Source organism: Rissa tridactyla, chromosome 7 (assembly GCF_028500815.1).
Source record: "Rissa tridactyla isolate bRisTri1 chromosome 7, bRisTri1.patW.cur.20221130, whole genome shotgun sequence".
In the NCBI taxonomy this organism is placed as follows: Eukaryota; Metazoa; Chordata; class Aves; order Charadriiformes; family Laridae; genus Rissa; species Rissa tridactyla.
This window is the reverse complement of record NC_071472.1, coordinates 56,069,116-56,090,249: the sequence shown is the minus strand read 5'-3', so window position 1 is coordinate 56,090,249 and position 21,134 is coordinate 56,069,116. Positions and strand designations below refer to the sequence as shown.

General features: G+C 50.0%; 1 protein-coding gene across 3 annotated transcripts in view; it reads left to right on the top strand.

Moving 5' to 3' along the window:
* The window catches only part of CAMKK1 (calcium/calmodulin dependent protein kinase kinase 1), a 110,948-nt gene that overhangs the window by 40,224 nt on the left and 49,590 nt on the right, over positions 1-21,134 (top strand). For all 3 annotated transcript variants that reach the window (XR_008467808.1, XM_054209829.1, XM_054209828.1), the window contains exons 2-5: positions 792-1,348; positions 11,411-11,458; positions 13,166-13,219; positions 20,952-21,003. Coding sequence is in view for 2 of the 3 variants with exons in the window: in XM_054209829.1 (XP_054065804.1) it covers positions 893-1,348; positions 11,411-11,458; positions 13,166-13,219; positions 20,952-21,003 (610 nt within the window). In the remaining variant the exon portion in view is untranslated. The remainder of the gene's footprint in view (positions 1-791; positions 1,349-11,410; positions 11,459-13,165; positions 13,220-20,951; positions 21,004-21,134) is intronic.

Below are 21,134 nucleotides of genomic sequence, written 5' to 3'. Positions count from 1 at the left end.
CTGTTTTAAATTGAGACTGAAATTAGCATCCAGGAAACAGCAATTTTATTCAGCAGTTCTAGCTTTGTATTGCATTTTTGTGTTCTGTAGGTCTTTTCCAAAGGAAAAGCTGATTCCCACATGCTGGTGGTAATCATTAAGCGTTGTTGATTTGCAACTCAATATAGCTTTTATACATGGTGGGCAGCAAGGTTAATGCGTGGTTGCACACAGGCTGCAACTGTGGGGGGCCAGGGGTGACCCTGGAACCAGTCTTGCTTTTAAATTCTGCCTTTGCTGTTGACTATGTTGCAAATGGAGTGTGTGAAAGTCACTAGCCAAGGCTTCCAGGCCATTATTTGACACTCTCTAGGGCCTTACAGGGCAACAGAGACTACTGTGGAGCCCTAAATGGCTGTGGATTTGCTGTTACGCACGTTGGGTTTGGATACATACCAGAAGCTGTTGTATGCTATAAGTAAGAATCCAAGAGGCTGAAAGTTTGACCCGTGACTTGTTAAGAAACTGTACTTCTCCCTTTATTGTAAGCTCTGGTTGACTGTCAGCCTATCTACAGAAGGAGAAGTTCTCTTCAGTTGTGTCGCTTGTTGCACATCAGATAATCTTCATTGCTTTCATAGCTAGCTCAATGCCTGGGTTTGCCTTTCCTTCTGAGTGTTTGCAACTTGTTTACAGCCTGTCAGTGTTCTGCCTTCACTTGCTTTTACGTTGGAAGAAGCCAGAGATGGGTGTCTTGGTTATATTTGTGTTGAGTGAACATTCAGTTCATCTCTGTTTGTGTTTCCTTTTAGGTATTTCATGATGATGTTCCTTCATGCCACATGCTGTCTGTGAGTGTTAGCATCGCAGCTCTCCACAGTGCCACCAGAGACCATACCAGCTGGACACAGCAATGGGGGACTCTCCAACAAATGCCATGGATGGAGGCATAGACATGTGCTGCAAAGACACACAGACTGAACTGGCAGAGCGGGTAGCAGCCATAGACGTGGCTGTTGGCCCAGACAGAAGTGACCAAAACGGTGAAGGCAACACTGAAGAAAATGACACAGTCTTTTCTGATAACATAAAAGACATCCAAAGAAATGGAGTCAACAGTGGCATGAGAATGAATGAACTCCTGCCTTCCCAACGGCCAGAAGATGCTCACTGCAGGCACGTTCCCAAGAGACCTCTCACTAGACCTGTCCTATCAAGTAGGAAGTTGTCTCTTCAGGAAAGATCATCAGGAGGTTATTTGGCTTCTAGCAACACTCCAGGTTATGGCCCTTATGCCACAGGGCCATCACCACGTATAATGAGGAGACCAACAATAGAGTCTAACCGGGTCTCCATATCAGATTCTGAGGTAGGCATGTCCTCCCCTGTAATCGTGGTGTCAAGGTAAGGCTGTCTTAACTGGTAATGGGAGTCTTCAGTCTTTGGGAGCAGTAGATCTGAAAGCACTGCTTTTTCTAAGGGGGGGAGGGGAATATCTCTGAAACCAGAGATTTCATTAGCTTGGAATGGCTGAACACCTTTGCATCCATCCCCCAGACCTCTGCTGGGTGTAGCCCAATCCTGAAATTGGCTCCTTCAGCCCTCCCCCGCCAGGGATAGTCCTGTTATGGGGCTGGGACCCCTGTGGTGTAGTGGTAGCACGCAGAAGGCCTGTGAAGCTGTTCAGAGAAAGGGCTGTGACCAAATGGCTTTGCTCTCGTGTCCCTGCTGTACGTGCCCTTCAGGAGTTTCAGTCACAGGAGCTCTGCTGATGGTATTTTATGGATTTAAGCTTCTGGAGATTATGTATCTCCTATTGTATTTTGCCATTATTGAAGGCATGATTTAATTTTATAAAGAGCTTAAATGCACTGGTGTTTCCTACCCCTGGCAGGATTTTCCTTTGTCTTTAGAGCATTTATACGGGTTTGTAACAGCAGTGACTGGGGGCTGTGACCCCTCTCTCCTTCAAAGGAGTGTATCAGGGTGGTTGTGGTTGTTCTTGCTTGTCTATCTTGTGGCTGCTCTCTCGGTACCGGACCTCGGCACAGACCTACATCAGAGGTGTAACATGCTGTTAGTGGTCAAGTGTATTGACGGAAGCGGCTGCTGGTTACAATTCCCTGTGTTGTGCTGGGTGGGGAAACCTGTCCCCTTCTGCTGTCCCAGGGAAGGACAAGGAGGAAGCCATCTGCAGGTTCCTGTTACGACACTTCTTTCCCACCAGCATGCGTGCTGTGATGCGCTGTCACAGGGAGCGGAGAGAGGGGCTGCTCGGACCACGCTGCCTGGTGTCGCACTGAAGATGCTGAGCCTGCGGCAGTGCCTGTGAGAAGGGGCATGCAGATCGAACTGGGGGTTCAGCTGGGCTTTCTCTGAAAGCCAAGCATGATGGAGGTGGTGTAAATGGGTATTGCTCGAAGCCAAAATGTTTTGTAAAATCCTGCTGGCTGGGGAAGAATTTTAAGTAGGGAATGGGCTGTCTGGAGTACTGGAGAGGGAGCATTGTCTGTGGGGCTGCCAGCTGGTTTGGGGAAAAAGCCCAGTCACACCTCAGCTGTCCCCCAAGCCCAGACTATGCTTCTTCCTGAGACTTTTATCTGCTATTTGTGGAGCAAAAGCAAGGTTTCCATGTCCTGCCACTTTTCTCTGGACTAGGGTTTTTTTTCCCAGTCATGCTTGCCTTGTGTTTCTGCTCTTAGGGAACGGGGCAGGGCAGAGGGAGGGCTGGGAGGTGTCTGTGGGTGCCACAACTCCACAGTCTCACTCACCAGAGAGGAGGTGGAATGCTGGAGAGAGGAGTGGTGGTGGTGTGGACCTGCTGGCCTTTTCCTGCAGGGAGGGCTGTGTCTCCTGCCCTGTTACTGTGGGAGACGAGCCCAGAAGAAGCCTCTGGTTCATCTTGTGACCATGAGCCTTGTTCTGGTGAGGGACAGGCCCTTTCTGTGGGCATTTTCAGGCTCTCTGTCCTTTAGGGCTGGCAGTACAGTGATGCTTACCCAGAGAATTCACCTCTGCTGCTGTGTCCTGACACTGAAGCGGGACAGACAGCAGTTGGGGGCTCAGGAGCCCATCCGACTCTTCCTCACCCAGTCAATGGGGAGCATGTTGCTGAACGTGGCTCTGCCAGCATCAATGTGCCAGCGTGTGCTCTTGGGCACTGTGGTACTCCTAGACATAATGTTTAAATCCCACCGTGGTCCCACCCTTTGTCATAAGGGACCCAAATCACTGGATTTTAGACTTTTGCCGGTGTGGGTCCAAGTGACCTGGAGCTTCACATCTGTGTGGCTTAGTGTTTCCCTCCTGAAAAGTGGGAACCTGACAGGATGGGTGCTGTGTGTGAGCAAGCCAGCCATTGTCCTCTGGGAAGTTTTGCAGGTCACATTAGCTGTGAGATGGGTCATAGTGTCCTCCGCCGGCAGAAGATATCTGCAGAAGGTGCACTGCAGAGCTTGCAGCTTCTTTGCCAGCAGATGAATGCTTTAATAAGGGAGACGGGGAGGGAGAGGAGCCAGTTCTTGGAAGCGGACGTGACTTGTGTGCCAGCTCTGCCATCCTGCAGTACTTTGACTGTGACAGGAGTGGGGCTTGTCCGAAATCTGCTTCAAAGTAACTGCAGTCGAGTGTGACTGGCACATTCCCATCTGCAAGCAAATTCAAAATACTGTCCTCTTCCACGGCATCTGCAACTTGGGGAGCAATAGCTACTGCCTTGCGGTAGGAAATGCGTGTAGTTTGAAATGCAGATGCAGAGCCCTTCATCTCACTGCTCCCGCAGCAGTCCGTTATGCAGGGCTATGTTTTAATGGTCACTTCGATATAACTATTTACAGCCCTGCTCCAGTGCAGCCCAGATGCTTAACAAAGCCGTGCGCATTGGAAAGCATCATTCATATTCATGGGGAATCGCTGAGGTAAGAGGGGGGAGGGAGCCCAGGCAAGAGCTGTCTGTTCAGAGGTGGGCGCTTGCCATCGCAGCGGTGCTCTTGAGAACCGTGCTTCGTCTTTCCAGCTTATAGGGACAGTATCTCTATCCTGTATGGAATAGCAGAAGGACTAGGAAGATGCACAATTTCTTATAGAATAAAGTTTGAGGCTGACCGCTGACTAATGAATGAGAAGTGTCAGGTGTGTGACAGCAAGACGAGCGTGCAGCCAGACTCCAGCGTCCTGTGTATGACCTGCCAGTTGCTGCTAAGCGGTTGTTGCAGGGTTGCTGTAGTCAAGGCTGTGAGAGACACAGGCTGTCCAAATATGAGCTACACAGCTAACTGAGATACGCAGGGAACTTGGAAGAGAAATGGAGAGCAGATTTGATGTTGTTACATGTATTTGCTTGGTGTGTTTGCTGTAAGTAATTAGCAGAGCCTTGCATGTGGGCAGGAAAGACTAAGCAGAGCCAGGAGGTAGGGCCAGGATTTCCAAGAGTTACAGGGGACTCCCTGATGAGGTTTTTGGCCCTATGGGGGATAAAATAACCTAGCTGCTGTTGTATTTTTGGTTGAACATTTTGATACGCAGACCCTCAGTAAGCAGGGAGGTTGGTAGGTCACTCTGACAAGATCCGGCTCATTGGTCACGGCACTGCCCCATCTCCCTGCAAATAACTCTGACACATCTTGTCCTGGGCAAGCTGCACATTCCTACTAGAGTCCATGTCTCTCTCCTGCTTAAAGCCCTTTTGGATTTGCTCCTTGGATTGGGTGTCCAGCATCATCAGTCACTGCCTTTTGGGTGGCAGGACATCCATTGCTCTGGCTCGCAGCCACTGCCTGATTTGAGTTAATCTGTGCAAAAATTAAGATGAAGTTCACGAGCATTTGGGCTTTATCACATGTGCAGACGCCGTCTATCAGGAGCCGAGATGGATGGCACAGCTGCATATCAATTTCCTGAGTTATGCCGATAGTCATCTAGGACTGAATCTGCTTTCCCTCCTCAGTGATAACAGGAGCGGCATCTCGCTGCCTTGCTGTCAGCAGTCCTGTATCCTTGACTGATCTGGAGAAATAATAGAGAGATGTGCTATATGAGGAGACTGGATGTGGCAGAGGTGAATTTTCTGTTGTTTTCTGCTGAATTATGGAAGAACCATGTGCTCAGTTAGAGATGCTGCTGAGATTTTTAATGCTGATTTCATACTTGTTCACAGGCTGGGAGGAAAGCTTGTATTGAGGGATCGGATGGCCAAGAGCCGAAGCTGAGCCTGTGACGCTGTGGGAGGCTTCATGCAGTGCTGCGAGTAGGCAGGGAGTTGTGCTATCCCGTCCTCAGGTCTGGTACCCCAAACGCCTGTCTTCTGAGTGAGCTTTCTTGGGTTTGTTATTTAGGAAGACAACGGCTTCTGGGCTAGCAGGGCTGCAGCAGAGCCAGGGCTTGTTGTCTTACACAGAGGCAGCTCCTGAGCAACCAAGCAGAGCCACCAATTAGCTAATTGGGATGAAGAGTTGGCAGCTGCTGGTGTCTTGCAGCCACTGCTGACAAGTCTGGATCTGCAGTATTAACTCTGCAAGAGAAGTAGCCCATTCTGCTCTGCTGACGGTGTTACTGTGTACTTAATTAACCAGATCTATAACTTTCAAAAGTCCCTGCTTGTTCCCCTCCTTTGATTGTTCATGGACCATAGCCTGGAAGGTCCTTCCAGTGCTGCCTTCTCTGGTAGGAGTGCCCACTGTGCTGGTGGGATTTCTGCTGCCTTTGCTCCCCATCAGTGCTTTGCAGTAAGAAGGGAAAGGCTTTGCCTTTAATGATGGCACAGAAGTGATAAAGCTGAAGCTATTAAGGGTACATAACTCTGCAGAACTAAGGCACGGGCCCCAGAGTTTATGTTGCTGGCCCACATGGCCTCTGTTGATGTGGTGTTCCTGTCTCCTGCTTGGTGCTGGCAGCATGGTGAGAGGAAAGGCTTTTCCACAGGGCTGCTAAAAAGCAGCTTCTGCTTTGCTGCGTGGATGATGCTCCAGTGCTTGTATGAACCAGGGCAAGGCGCTCTGAATGTGGGCGTCTTGTCACTGTGTTTGACAGAGCTTGTCCCACCTAAAATGGCAGGACTTCTAGCTGTGAAAGGGTAGAGGTCCTGCTTGCTGGAAAGTGGCATTTGAAAAAGCAACGCTGTTTTTCTTTCTTTATTCTGCCATCCCACACCAACCTTTTTAGGTAGACAGGAAAAGTCTCACTTGAAGAGTGGCTAGAAGAAGAATAAAAGATGTCTTTTTTTTTTTTCCTAGGCTTCTTCCCCAGACCTGCCAGCACAGTTAATTGCTTTGTACTTTCTCTTCTTCCAGTCTCTTCTGGCTGAATTGTCTTTTTTCTCTCACATGTTCCACCCACTCCCTGGCATCCCATTTCTTCCAGTCCCAGTGCCCATGTGGTCCCTCCACCCTCTGGGATCAGTGGGAGGTCGTTACAGCTCCCTGCTGCCTGGGTGACCCCGTGCATCATGGTGGTGGGCTGGGGCTGTGCATGCTTTAGCAGGAGTGGAAAGGATGGGTCGGCCCAGTGCATTCTCCTTCCTCAGTTCTGCTGCTGGCCCAAGCACGCAGGGAGGAGGATGAGCTGACAAAGGGAATTTTCCTGTGCTTAATGTCCATGGCTTATCTGAGAGTCATGGAAAATAAAGCACTTATTTGTCATTTCTTTCCTGGGCTTTCCACATCTTTATCATAGACCTCCTGCTTGTTTGGCCAGCTACTTTGAAGCAACTGGTGTCGAGAGCGGTGAGAGGCAGTGCTTCAGTGTTGGGCTGATCCAGGTCTCATGGTCCTTCGGTCTCTTGGAGCTGCTTTGTTTTCTTTACAAGGTCACGATTTCCTTGCTGTGTGCAAAGGTAAAGCCAGGTGGGACCAGGGCAGTGGCAGGGACCAAGCTCCTACACAGCATGGGCTGCAGAGCTTCCCCCTCCAGCCCCGTGAGTCACCCAAACTTATTTCTTCTAGAGGTCTTACCGTCGTGCTCAAACTAGATCTCTCTTGAAAAGATCAAAGATATGTGGAAAATATTTCTTCAAAGAATCCCCCAAAGGCATTGCTAATTTCTCTTCCTTGAATTAATTAACCTCTATTTAAAAGTTACATTTCCAACTTGTCTAATGGCAGGGTTAAGAGAAGAACACCCAAAGCTGCAGTTGCAGTGGGGCTGGAATGTGGCTGCCTTTGTCCCACTGGTCCCAGCCCCCTTTTATGCTTCTAGCCACTTCTCAAATGAAACCCCAGGGACCTGGCAGGTGCCTGAGCTCCTGCATCCAATTTTAGGGTCTCGTGTGGGTGACCCCAGACCATGGTGCTGAGCCTTGATGTTGTGCTTTCTGCCCAGCTGCGGCCAGTGCTCCTGCCAGTGGCCTGTTGTGATGCCCTGTCCCTGGACAGCTTTCTGACTTGTATTCATTGCTGCCCCTAATACCCCTTTTCTGGCTTTTATTTTCATTTTGTCTGTTTTCACTTCCTCTTCCAGCCGGTTGAGTTTAAACCAGCGCTGTCTTCACTACTGGCTTTTAGTTCCCAATTTTCTTTCCCATGCTTCTCTTTAAAGTGTATCTCTGACTTGCTGAAACATATTTATTTTCAGATTAGTGAATCTGGCTTCTTTTAGGGGACAAAATTCTGCATTATATATGTATGTATGTAGACAGTGTGTTTTCAGAAATATCTTTCTTTAGAAACCAGCTCTGGCTCTTCCTTCCCATCCTGGTGTTCCCCCAGACAGCAAAGGCTCCATTCTCCATTCCTCGGGGTTTCTGTCACAGCAGTGGCAGCAGTGCATTCGTGGGATTGGGCTTGGACTCTATAGACTTCGCTGTCCTTTATGATTTTTTTGATCAATTTTTGTTTTCTGTGGCATCGATTCACCTCCCACCTCCCCTCTTGAGCAATACCTCTGACATGTTAGCAAATGGGACATCTTGTTTTTTAAGGCAGAACAATTATTGCACGCTTGGATGGACCCAGGAGTCTAATTTGCTGACAGCTTTTCATTAAAGGATTTCATTAAGGTTCTTGGTCTGTTCATTTTTATCAGCAGTTGCAAATACATTGGCGTGATGAAATCAAGAGGATTGTACAATGTTATCTTTAAGAAACACTTGGCCCAGAGATAGGTGTTTCTCTCTGATAAAGAAATAGTACAATTATCCCACTTCCTGCAGGAGAACCAAATAATAATATAGTAACAGCCCTGCCAGTCTGCAGACACGTGGCAGCAGTCGCTTGAGCTGTGAATTATGGCCTTTCTGTAAGGAGAGAAAAAAAAAAGGTAGAAAGCACCTATAATCTGGTTTGATTTTTGCTGTGTTGAGCTCAAGTGCTTGAAGCAGCGCAGAAGCTAAGACGACAGTGCTTCTCACCGGTAGTTATCGGAGCGGAGGGTGAGGGAGGTGTGGGTTGGGTGGGGGTGCAGTGGTGGCGAGCGTAAACTCTGGGAGGCTGTGCCGCAGCCCTGGAGCCCCAGTCCTGTCCGGGGCAGCCAGGCCCTGGCATCACCCTTCCTTCGGACCCTCTTGGGATGTTCCCATCCCAGTATTTATCCATTCCTTTCCAAAACAAAATCCCCAAAGGCAGGTGTCCTGGCATCACTCACGAGCTCCATTTAGCAGCAGTAAAAGACCAGAGAGATGCTTCAGGTGATTGGTCTGGTGTGGGGAAAACAGTGGTAATTTCTAGCCAGAGGTAAGAGGGTCAAAGGAACTGGTGCCTTGGACACAGGGAGCAGGCGTAGTCCCTCCTTGGTTGCACTGAATATTAGCACTCTGTAAGGGAGTTTGCCTGGCTGGATGGACTACATCCCACATCTGCTTCTTCAGGAGGGAGGGGGAAAAATGGATTCCTGCACAGTGTGTTTGCAAGGATAAGCTGCAGACTCTGTGCTTTAGAGAAGCCACCTTGGCTTGAAACAAGATACTGAGTGCACGTGTACGTCTGCATGTAAAGGGCTGTACTTGTGCAAGTAATCCCTACCTGGGGAGGAGGCCTGTGAAGGGGACCTGGTCACCGCAAGCTCGCTGGTGTGAAGAGCAGGCAGTACTAAGGTGGCTGGAGGCTTTCGCAGAGAGGTGGTCACTTTTCCTGCCTGTCTCAGCTGCTCTGGTGAGCGTTTTCCCCATCTCTGCAGCGCTGTAGTTCTGCACAGGGCAAGGTGAGGGGTGCAAAGTTGAGCACAGGGGAAACCCAGGGCAGGGGACATCAACAGAGAAGCGTTGCTGCTGAATTTGTGGAAATCACTGCAATGCAAAGCACAGCCTTGGGCTGGGAGGTGAATCTGCTGACACAGGGTTTTCAGAGGAATTTGTCTTCCATGTGCCCATACTCTGGGTTCCTGTGTGCTGCCCTCTTTGGGGAGGGGAGCAAAATTAAATAGGATTTGTCTTTGCTGAATGTTTCAGTGGTTTTATGCTTTACATCTTGGCTTTTGCTGGGTCATTGTCTCTCTTCCCTTGTTGCACCTAGTTCTGATTAATTGGTTTTTGCTTTTGGAAAGACAAGTGCTTTGCTAGCAGCAGAGTTAATGTACCTCTGTGGCCCCATTACTCACAGTTGGCTCTTCCTCCTAGTCAGGGTGGTGGAAAAATCTTCCTTCACTAGAAACAAGATCAAGATTTAAATCATCCCTTGTATTCCTGACAAGCCACTGCTTGCAAGCTTTAAAACTCATCAGTTCCCCATTCCTTTATTCTCCTTTGCTGTGATGATTGCTTGCATTAGGAGTGTTTTCTGGTTGGTGATGGAGAAAAGACAAACCTATCTACCACACGTGTGCCCTAATGCACCCTGAGAGGCAGAGGAGCGTTGCTTTCAGTGGGGATGCTGCGCGGGGCCGGGGCTGCAACACCTCCTGTTGTTACAAATGGACCGAAGGCTTCTGGCACGGCTTTGCTTTCCTGGCACTGCTTCTGTAGATTGCAGGGCTATTTTGAGCTTTATGGGAAAGCTATTCTACCTGTCTGCATATTTTATATCAGCTTTGTTGCCAAAGAGGTGCCCGCTGCAGAGCCTGGAAGTGATTTCCCCCCCCCGCCCCCAGCCTGCTTTAGTGCTTTGCAATCTCAGGGAGAAATACTGTGTTCCAAAATGCTGTCTGGGGAAGTGTGTCCCACCTAAGGCTCAGCCCACACCATGTACTGCAGTTGGAAACTTGCCTCCTTCCCTCACCCCACCGGGTTTGGGTCTCTCCCCTCCCCTGCAATGCAGTGAAGCGCTGTGTGTGAAGTCAGGACCAAGGCAAAAGCCACTGTAGCCCACCCTCCCCAGGGCTGGCGCTGCAGATGTCCCTGCAAGAGCACTCTGACCCTCTGCCAGGAGCTCTGCACTGCAGCAAGGTGTGTGCTGTCCTCCTGCAGACCCTGTTGTGGTGGCCAAGCCGGGGAGGTCCCTTGGGCAGCTGCAGGGAGAGCTCGGTGCAGGCAGTGTGTGGCACTTACCCTGTGCTTGTGGTCTCTAGTCCCCGGGGCTTCTGCAGTGTCTGGGATGTTCTTGTAATTAATGATGGTGGGAGAGGTCAGCTCCAAATGAAATACAGCTGTGGAGGTTTTGCTGCTGCTGTGAAAGACTTTTTCATTAGGTAGTACAATACTAAAGGAAGTGGTGGAGTTAGCATCAGATGACTGCACGGTTCCTCTGTTCTACCTCAGCTTCCACTAGTTGACACCCGGGGCCACTGTCACTCCCTGTGTGGCTCCCAGTCTGTCGAGTAGCTCAGCACCCCATCATTACACCCTTGTCACAGCTTGCTGGGGGTCTGCATCCACCACCCTTCCACCCCTTGGGGTTTCAGTGCTGGATAGCTTGCGAACAGAGATCAGGCCTGCTTAGGGGTGATTTATTTTGGCAAATACTATAGTGGCTGAAGGGAATCCGTATTATTTGTGTTGCATTGCAAAAGAGCTTGGCTCCGTGTCTTCTCCTCGAAGAGCAGCCCGTGATCTGGGTGAGACCTCCCCTGGGTGCAGCCCCAGCCTTCGTGCACCATCGGCAGAGGGTCCCTGTCTTTGCCGGGCTCATGTTGGGAAGGGTACGGGCTCACGCTGCAGCCCTGGGGCTGGCGTGGGTCCCTGGGTGCTGGGAGCTGCCAGCCCCTGAGAGCCCCAGGAGCTGGGGATGGGTGTCTTCCTGCTTGGTATTGGACACAGCCCAAGGTAGATGGTTAATGTAAAGAGGCCGGGGGCTGCTGTCGGGCTCACCAGGGTGAACCTGGAGCAATATTGGAGAATTGGGGTGGAGGGGCCTCTGGTGTTACGCCAGCACAGCCAGAGTCAGAATTCAGCCCATAATTGCTTTGTCTTGGGCTGCCAAAAAAGTTCAGTGCTTATACCGTAATGTATACTGGTTTAAATAAGATTTAATCTTTCATTATTCAGCACTCTGCCTCTACTTGATGCTTATTCAAACTCGGTCATTTCCTTTTACCAGTACTCTAATTATGTTCTCCTTTTGATCTGCAGGACTGTGTGCAGTTAAACCAGTACAAGCTGCAGAGTGAAATAGGCAAGGTACGTTACTGGAGCTCATGTTTGCCACTGGAGCTTGTGCACACACACAGGTACGAGTGGAAAAACTGTGCCATCCTGAGACTCATCGCAGCTTGTGTTTGGTTTGGGTTTTTTGTTTGTTGCCTTCTTACTTTAAGCAAGTTCTGTTCAAGGTCAAAGTGGAGCTGCTTCCTCTGAGATCTAAATTTATTTTCCTTCCCTCTGAAGGTGGTTAAGCTGGCTCCCTTCCAAGGCGTTTGCTTGCCAAAAGTAACACTAAAAGCCTTTGATGCATTAATACAGTCCAACAAGGAAAGAAAACAAAACAAAAAAAAAAATCAGGGCAGGTGTTTGGTCCCCATCAGGACTAGTTTAAGTCTTTATGTCCATGGATGAGATGCTAATTTAATTCTAGTCCATGTTTAAAAGCTGGAGAATGATTCAGAAGAGATTCCTCCGAAGTTATTTAAAGGTCTGGGCTGGTGAGCCGTTCAGACACCTGCACATTTGGATGTCTGCCACCATTGCAGATGGGTCCATGAGTGACGGTGCTGTCTGGAAGTTGTATCTACCTTTGCAGTTGGAACACTGCAGTCAGAAGGGACTGCACCCTGAGCTGCGGAGACCTTCACCAAAAGTTTTATTAGACCAAACTCCTCTCCAACGTGAGAGGCCCGGGGCTATGGGAGGAGGCACCATCACCATCTGCACGGTGGGCTGCTTGCAGCCAGGGTGTCAGGCTGGAGATACCACTGCTGGTGACACAGCAAATATCATCATCTGAAACTCACACACAGCTTCAGACCAACTTACAGCTCTTGCCATTGGCTTCAGTATGATTTAAGGAGAGTGCGAGGCCTTCTCTCGAGTGGATTTGCCCCTGATGCCTCCTTGCCTGCAGGTCACAGTGAGCACATAGGCACCCTGAGGTTGGTAGAGGGTCTGCTGGGCCTACTTTGCTTCTGGATCAGCCAGATGGCGGCTTGGCCTCCTCTGAGACCAGGACCCTCATTCCAGCTCTCAGTGAAGTCAAGAGAAATGTTTTGAAGGCTGTAGGGTTCATCCCACTCACTTATTCAACAGGCATGTGTCAGGGATGATACCTAGCCACGGTGTCATGTGTCACTTACATAAATGTATAGTGTTGACACAGAACTGAAAAAATAGTGATTTGGATGGAGTTTGGCTTCAGGCTGTCACTGGAGCTGTGGATACAGCAGTGAACCAGGCCCGCATCTGCGTGGGCAAGAGGTGGTTGGAGGAGAGCAGGCAGCTCGTCCTCGCTGAAGTCCATTTGCTATCAAGAGATGGAGTGGTTTTGTGCTGAAAATTGTCTTGCACAGAAGTACAGGAAAGGAGTTGGTGCAGAACTTCCAAACTTGCACAAAAAAAACAATCTGCTTGAAAGTTATTCTCTCTGCTCTCCACACGCGTTTGAGTTAAGACAGACACAGTGGCTTTGGCTCAGGGCAGGAGGTGATGGGCTAATGCTCAGCTCCTCCAAATGCTGTTAATCCTCAAATACCCTGTGGCTCCAACAGAGCTGCCACCACGTACGACCTTCCTGCGGGGTCACATTCCCTGCAGACTTTGCTCAGGGCTTGACACGGCCTGGGGTCTTGAAGGTGGTTTTTTCCCCCTGTGTAAGGCCATGGTCTACCAGCCTTGAGCAGCAAGGAGACAAGGTGAAGCTGCTGAACTGACTGTGCAATTTGTGTTTATTTTTAGGGTTCCTACGGTGTTGTGAAACTGGCCTACAACGAGAACGATGACAAGTATTATGTAAGTGTCCTCCTCCGCTCCTCGCTGCTGCTGCTCCCCATTCCCCGTTACCCCCCGGGAGCTGGGTCCCCTCTGCCTTGCTGCTTTTAGCATATGCATTTCTGATTCGGGTAACATGCAAGGAATTGAACCTCCCCGCTGGGGATGGCGCTGCTGGCTGCGTGTCCGCTTGCATGCGGTGCAGAACGGGAGGGAAATCGGGTGGGCCGCTGTATATAACAGGCGGGGATCTCGGAGGCAGGCTGCAGAAGTGCATTGCTGATTTGTCTTGACATTTTCTAGCTATGAAGCAGGTCACCTGAAATTAGAGGCATGTGGGTGGTGGTATTCAGCGCCTGCTGTGCATTGGAAGATCGGCCTTGAAGAGGCGTGTTTTGTAAGGAAATGGGGGTGTTGATCAGAAAGATGCTGAACAGCGTGGTCCAGCTGGGCAGTGCCTGGCTCCCCTGCATGTCACCCCCTTGCAGGGTGCCTCCCCGGACACCGAACAGGACCTTGCTCTCAGGCTGTGAGGTGTAGGGTGTGGGGCAGAAGGCAAACCTTGGCTTTTAAACCCTTTGCTGAGCTGAAGGCAGAGTTGGAGGCTTTCAGATTCAAAAAGGCTGCTTGTGCTGAAGGCTCCTTCCCTGTCGCTCCCCTTTCCGGAGGCAGGTGAATCCCAACCATCCCAGCTGGGGTTCCTGTGAAGTGCAGATGTGCTTGTGTCCCTGGGCTTGCCCTGTGGCATGTTCTGTTCAGGCTGAGAGCAGGAGCTGGACAGTTGGCAAAAGGAAAACTGCCGTGTTGTGTGCGGCTGTGCCTGGAGGCTTGTAGAAACAGCTTTTGGCAGTTGATGGTGGATCCCAGGGCAGGTGTCTGCTGAGCAGAGCTGGGTGGTTGCAGTGCTCTTGAACCCAAACCCCGTTGCCCTCAACGCAGCCCTGCTGGGTCTGGCCCTGCCCTTCAGCTGCTGCTCCGTACTGTGTTTGGTGAGAGGGGTCCTGCTTTCGCTGCTGCGATGGAGTGGCCTCACAAGGGGGAAAACGGGCCCATGAGAGCACCCGGGCAGACTCGTGTGCTGCTCCCTGTCCCAGTGCACAGAGCTGCTGGCCTTTGTACAAAGGAGTATGTGCCATGGAGATACAAAGCGTGATCATTCCCCACTGCTCCCCAGCCAGCTCTTCCTCCCTGACTCTTGGATTTACAAGTGACATACCAGGTTGGAGGAGTCGGATGGAGTTGCATGCCTGTTAGTGTTTGTTAGCCCTTCCGCGCTTCCAGCAGGCATGAAACTGCAGGAGAAATGTCTTGAAAGGAAGGACGGAAGAGATGAGGCAAAAATCTGGACAAGGTGCCCTGGAGCTGGCCAAGCCAAGGAACCACAATTCTTTCCATCTCCTGTCCTTTCCAAGCTGACTCACCCACTGCACTGGAGCGGCTGCTGTTTCCGATGGCTCCCTTCCTCTGCTGCCTTCCGAGTCTTCCCTCCCCTGCCCTGCAGCAGGGTGGGTTTGTTCTGCAAAGAGCAATGGTACCAGCCGTGGCTTCCCTGATCCATCTGTCCCACCGGCGCAGGCAGTGCTGGGACCGGGGACACCGAGTGGGAACACTTGTTGCCAGCTGAAAATATTTTTGCTTTGAAAATGGTAATCTTTACATTTTGGTGCTGCCCTTTCTTTCTGGGAATCCCGATGTGCTGCAGGGTGTTTGTCACAACTCGGCAGGGAGAGGTGGCTTTAGGCTCGCGTTGCCTGCTGCGTTCTTGTCCACAGTTCAGATGTAGGTTAACGCTGCGGATGTAGATTTAGCTGGTCAAATCAAAGACAAAAGTGAAAGCCTGTGTCCAGGTTAGCCTGGTGTGTCTTAGTTAATCCCTACTTAATCTCCATTTCTTTTTCTAATCTAAGCAAACACTTTAAAGCTACTGCCATGTCATGCCTGGGAAGTTTCAGCCTCGCTGCCCAAAGAGGGACAGGGTGCGCAGACCCCCTTACTGCCAGCATTGCAGGGACACACGTTTGCCCCAGTCCTTGGGTTGCAGCGGTTGAGGCAGGGTCTGAACAAGATCTCAGCTGGGACCCTGGGGCTGTGAAGGTGATCCTGGGAGGTGTGTGGGGCGCTGCCATGGGTGGAGAGATGGGAGCAGAGCGAGGGCATCGGCAGTGTCTGCCTGTGTTTCACTGCAGCGGATGGCAGCACGTGGGAGAAGAGGGGGCAGATGGCTGCACTGCTGCCGTAAGGCTGTGATGCTAAAATCTACGTTTCATATGCTTGCTACCCTTTTGGCTGGGGCAGTGGGAGCTTTCCCCTTTCCCCACGTGCAGACAGACTGTCACCCCTAATCCTTCCAGGTGCCTGTGTTTTCCAGGGGGACAAGCTGTGATGGAGACACCTCCACTTTTTCCAGGACGTTAAAACAGCCCAGGAGCTGGCAGACTCTTTAAAGCTTCAGAGAAATAGCACATTGCATAACTAGCTAATGGTTGCTTAGCTCCCCACGTGTGTCTGACCCACATGCCCTCTCGGTGCTGAGATAACTTGCAGGCTGCTCTGCTCATCACTCCTGTCCGAGGCTGCATTGCAGCAATGTACACCCACCCCCCGGGGGGCTACCTAATGTAACTGCCTGTTACCAGTAGCTAGTAGAAGCAATTGCTGTTCTGACAGTTGGGGAGGGCCTTTTCTGTGTGTTTATTTTGCTCCAAATTTAGCTCTGGAGAGTTGTTTTTGTCTCAGTAGTAAAAAGCAATAACAGATAATTGGAGGAAATCAGCCCTTGGTTGGCCTTTGGTGAGCAGCCCCTAATAACCCATTCACGTGCAGTGTTTTAGCATGAGGCCAGGGTGCTGCTGCCCGCTTTATTTTCTTTAAGATAGTGTGCTGCAATAAAAAGGAGCAAAACTTTAAAGAAAGCAGATTTTTTTTTATTTTGGAGTATAGTTTGGATTATGACTCCTGATTCTTACTGGGGCGTAGGGCCTTTGCTAGCTCTCTTCATAAAGGCAGAGTTTATAGGTACCAGAAACTCCATCTAGCTCCTGTCAAAGCAAAAGGAAAAATTTCTGTTGCTTTAATGAGTTTTAGACCTGGCCTAGAATTAGGAAAAACTCTCAAGAAAACAAAGCTGATCACCACACTTGGGAAAAATGTAGATGGGTTGTATTTACTTTGTGGGTTTTCTTTCCTTCCATTAAAGATGAGCAAGTGCTTCCAAGAGCTTTATCCTTCATTGCCGTGAACAACCACAGTGCTGCGGAGGGCTGTGAAAGTGTGCTGACTTAGATGCAGGGAATGTATTAGACCGAGGAAATTGAACTTTGAGCACCAAGTATGTGAGCCAGTGCTCCCTCCAAGGAGGAGACCCGATGGGGATGCGAAGAGGTCCCTGTCCTGTGCTCGGTCCCTGCTGCTGTTGGGGCATGTGAAGCTGTTAGAGCAGCATTTGCAGGGCTCTGCCGAGGAACCCCTTACAGCTGGAAAGGTTTCAGTGTCTTAGTTTGCAGGAGACGCTTTGACAGTGACTAGGGGGTGGAAAAAAGGAAGAAAAGCCAAGCTCTATGAAAGAGCAGCAAATAAAAAGCAAAGTCGAATGTGTGCAGGCAGAGATCTAGTTTGGAGTCGTTGTGCTGATGGAATTTGATTCTGTGATGCCTCAGGTCATGTCTCCTTCCGATTTTCAATCTCTAAATCAGCTTGCAAGGAAAAGTGGTTATGATGGACATTTGTTATGCTACTTCTGGACAAAAGCGATAGCATTGTAGGCTGTCAGTGAGTTTCTATTTATTTTTTTCTTTTTTAATCTTGTTTCCTAAGAAACAAGATTTGTGTGATTGAGCTCTCTGCCTCTGTTTGTACCTAACAACCTTTGCATGAAGGGCTGTTTTCTACCAATTGTCAATAATGGGGAGAAATTCCTTCCAAGTTTATGAAAAGAGACAGCTAAACAAAGTGCTGCTGCTGAGGAGAAGGTGGCCAGCAGCAAGCCTTGAACTTTCTAGCCCCTGGAGAATCCACTTTGGTCGCCATCCAGGCGGGAAGGGAAGGCATGGCTCCTGTGTTTCTCATCCTCTTGCTCCCATAACAGCTCCTGAACCTCTGCCAGCTGCTCTCTGGTGCAGCGAGGACCAGGGAAATGATCTCTGGTTTACTTTAACACCCTGTGCTGTTCAGCAGCAGGGCTGTGAGGAGTTGGGTCACCCAGGGTAAGAGCAGGAGCCTCCGGGAGATGTCTGGAGGCAGGCAAGCGTGGCCGCTCCGGGAAGGTGTCGTTGCTGTGGTGTCACAGCATGGACGGGGCACAACCCACCAATGTTATTCTGCTGCTGATGTGACAAATGGTGTCTGGGACAAAATGTGACAAATGCAGGAGCAGGATTTTAGGGGCATGGCAGCTAAACCTGTCTGGTTTAGGATTTCCTTTGTGTGTAGTGCTTCTCTCCCAGCAGAGCTTCCCTCTTAGCCACTCGAGGGATATCACTGTCAGACAGGACAGGTGAGGAAGGGCTGGAGATGCTCTCTGGTCTGCTCAGCGCTCCTGCAGGGTGCTGTCACACACTAGCAGAGCATTTAGGTGGTTAGTAGTGACCTTGAGCAACATCCCTACTCCCCTGGGAGCTGCAGGTAGGGACTGTGCACAGGTCATCTGCCCTTGCATGGGTTTGGGTTCCTTGCAATGTGAGTCATGCATTTTATTGTTACCAACAAAATGCATTTTATTGTTACCAAGTGAAATGGCATCCTAAGTGCTGTGAGAACATTACAAAGTGGTGTAAGGTCCCTTGGCTCAATCCATTTTATCACCCTTCCCTCCCCCAAATAACGGCCAATTTGCTGTTGTCATTACCAGCAGCAGGATGTGGGCTGGAGGCCTGGCTGTTGTGAAAGCTGCTGTGTTCCAGGCATCCCTCCTCCTCTCTGTAAACCTAGGATCTCCTTTCCCTCGGGTGTCCTCACGAAGCAGCTTCCCTGTGGTTTCCAGCTGCAAGGTTCCTAGAAAAGAGCAGTAAACTTAAATAATAAAGGTACATCAAAGGAAAGCACACAGTTCCTGCTGCCTCTCAAAGGAAAATGTCATAACTTGTGTCCACGTGTGAATAGTCAGAAGGAAGGTGGGTGCAAGGGCATGTGTGGAGGAAGTCTCCTCTAGGCTCCCTCTTCTCCTGAGGAACCTGAAGCAATGCTTGCCAGTGCAAAGGGAAAATCCCCTGGCTTGGCTCTGAGCTGGTGCTTTATCAGAAAGGCATTATCTGGGTAATTAGCTCTGCCTGCGAGTACAAGTGTCTTTGGCGCTCTCATGCATGTGAGCCCGGAAGGAGAGGTTTGCTGAAGCATCCCTGTGTTGCTCCTGTTATGCTCGGCTACAATTCGGCGAGGAAGCCTTGTCCTGCCAGTTCGCCTTGTAATTAGAGTGAGGCTTCACCACTGTGTGCTCTTGTGATAATTAAGCGGCATTGGCCTGTTCCATGATGAAGTTTGCTCTTTGTCCCCTGTTTGCGTTGGAAAGCGCGGTGGGACAGGTCCTCTCTTCTGATCCAGCCCTGCTTGTGTAGCAGCAGATACCGGTGCTTTGCAGTTGGTATAAGCATGTCCTGGTGCTTCTTCCACAGCAGTAGAGGTGACTTACAGTCAGCTCACCTACAGTACAGTAACCCCCACTCATCTCCCCATTGCCCCTCGTAGCATCCTTCAAGGAATTTGGGTGACAGCAGTAGCTCTTGTTCCTTCTGGTTTTGTCCCCGAGAGCAATTCTTGTCTTTGCTATTGCTCCTCTCTGTACCTTCCTGCTCCCTCCAGCCCAAGCCCAGACCCTGCCCTGGGAAGGACTAGCCTGATGTGGGCACGGCTGATGGCAACGGTTCAGTTCCTCAGGATGCGTTCCCCAAGTGTTGATGCAGCTTGGGAGCTTTCAGCAGCAAATTGCATTTTCTATTTCTTCTTTTTCTAGAGTTCCTTGCCAGAAGGCAGGGAGGACTCAAGGTGGGACTGGAGCAAGGGGAGCCTTCTCCTCCCAGGATGGTGATGGTTGAAACAGAAATAGGTGTATCAGTTCCTTTTGGTTTTTTTTTTTCCTAAAAATTTTCAGTATGGAGAGATATAAGTGAGGAGCGTAGGCTTTGTCCTGGCCATCCTTGGAGGTGGTTGTGCACGTCTTGGATCCACTGTCAGCAGACCGTGAATCATTTGGCTGTCTGTATTGGACACAGCACTGTGCTAAGTAAAAGATAAGCACTTCTGAGTCTGTCTCTCAACACTGTCATTTCCAACAGTTGGCTCAGGAGCTGTCAGGCAGGATTGAGAACTACACAGTGTCTCTTCTCAATTACACGGGTGCAAATCCAGAGGATTTCACTGGATCAGTACCAAAAATAACAATCCTTTCAGCGCGCTGTGAACCTGGCTGCAGCGGGAGCACTGACGGGAGGTAGGGATGCTGGGGCGTGCGGTGGCATCGCTGCCAGGAAAAACAGCTCAGGAAGGAGCTTGCTGAAATGGTTTTGGTGACCTGTTCCTGGGTACACGTTAAAAACAGGTAGCATGCAGAGAGCCTGCCTTCATGGTATTAATGCAAAATTCCTTGGCATTTGACTGTGTCCTGTGGGAGTCCTTGGTTAATTATATTTCACAGGAGTCACTCCAGTGTGAACTACAGATTTGGATGCTTAATTAATAGTAGTAACTACCCATTCTAGGGGAAGGAGCGAGTGACCGTCCCAGCCCTTGGGGGCATAGACTGTTTTCCTAAGCAAACTGTACCATGAGCTGTTTTCCCATGAAATATTTATCTGCTGGGCCACTCAGGGCTGTTTGAATGGCCCTCCAAAAGGTTATTAACGCACAGAGCAGATGGAGGCGCAGAGACTGTTTATTAAATTTGGATTGCCTTTTGCTACTATGCTAATGCCAATTGGATGGCAGGAAAAATTACCCTGACCCCCTCCCACGCTTCAGCTGCCTGGGTTAGCAACAGTGTCAGCATAAATTGGGTACGAGAAGGGAGGGAAACGGTTGTCAAAAGCCCACTTCCCCCCTGTGCCTTTGGCATGCTCTGGCACAGCGCTGGCTTCACCATTTCTGGTGGTGCAGGGAGGGATGCCCATGAAGTATCTTGGTCTTGGACATGATGCTGGATCACACTGTAGGTGCTCAGTATTGGTCCGGCAGCATGGAAGAGGTTTACAGGGCAAAAATAGTCTCTGGGAATAGAAAAGGCATCCCCAGGCAGCGCAGAGCTGGCGGAAGGGCTGTGTCCTCTCCCTGTTTCAGGTCTGTGGTGTAGGTTGCAAGGGTGTTGGCTGTGTGGCTGTGACACTCCAGCTCTTTTGCTTCCTAGACCCTCTGGCAAAGCAAAACATAAGGTGGAGCATCCTCAAAGTGGCTCTGACTTGCGGCATGGCCACAGCATCATCTAAAACAGCAGGTACATAAAGGTCAGCTAGAGGAACCCACCTCTTCCCTCAAGCTCCTGCCGAATACAGAAATTGGGCTCCTTTGTCTTTGTCCAATTTAAGGTAAACCAAAACCATTTATTTTTTCGTGAGGAAAAAAGATGAATGAAACATGGTTAGCAGTGCCTTTAGGAAAGCCTGGGTCAGCGTGTGTGTATCTGTTGTGGTCACCATTAACCAGGAGACTGCTTCTCTAGGTTGAGGAACAGAGCTGAGCCAGTCCCTGATGCCCAGCATATTCCCAGGTCACAGCAACGAGCACTTTGGCTCTTGTTAAATTTTAACACTGCTTTTTCTTCTTCCTTCAGGCTATGAAAGTCCTCTCCAAAAAGAAGCTCTTGAAGCAGTATGGGTTTCCACGTGAGTATCTCACATGGTTACGTGTTGTCCTCTCTGTAGGAACGTTGTCTGCGAGGACTGCAGAACTTGGCCTCATTTGAAAGCTGCCCAAGCAGTTTGGGGCTGGTTAAAATGCAGTTGGTAGTGAAAGG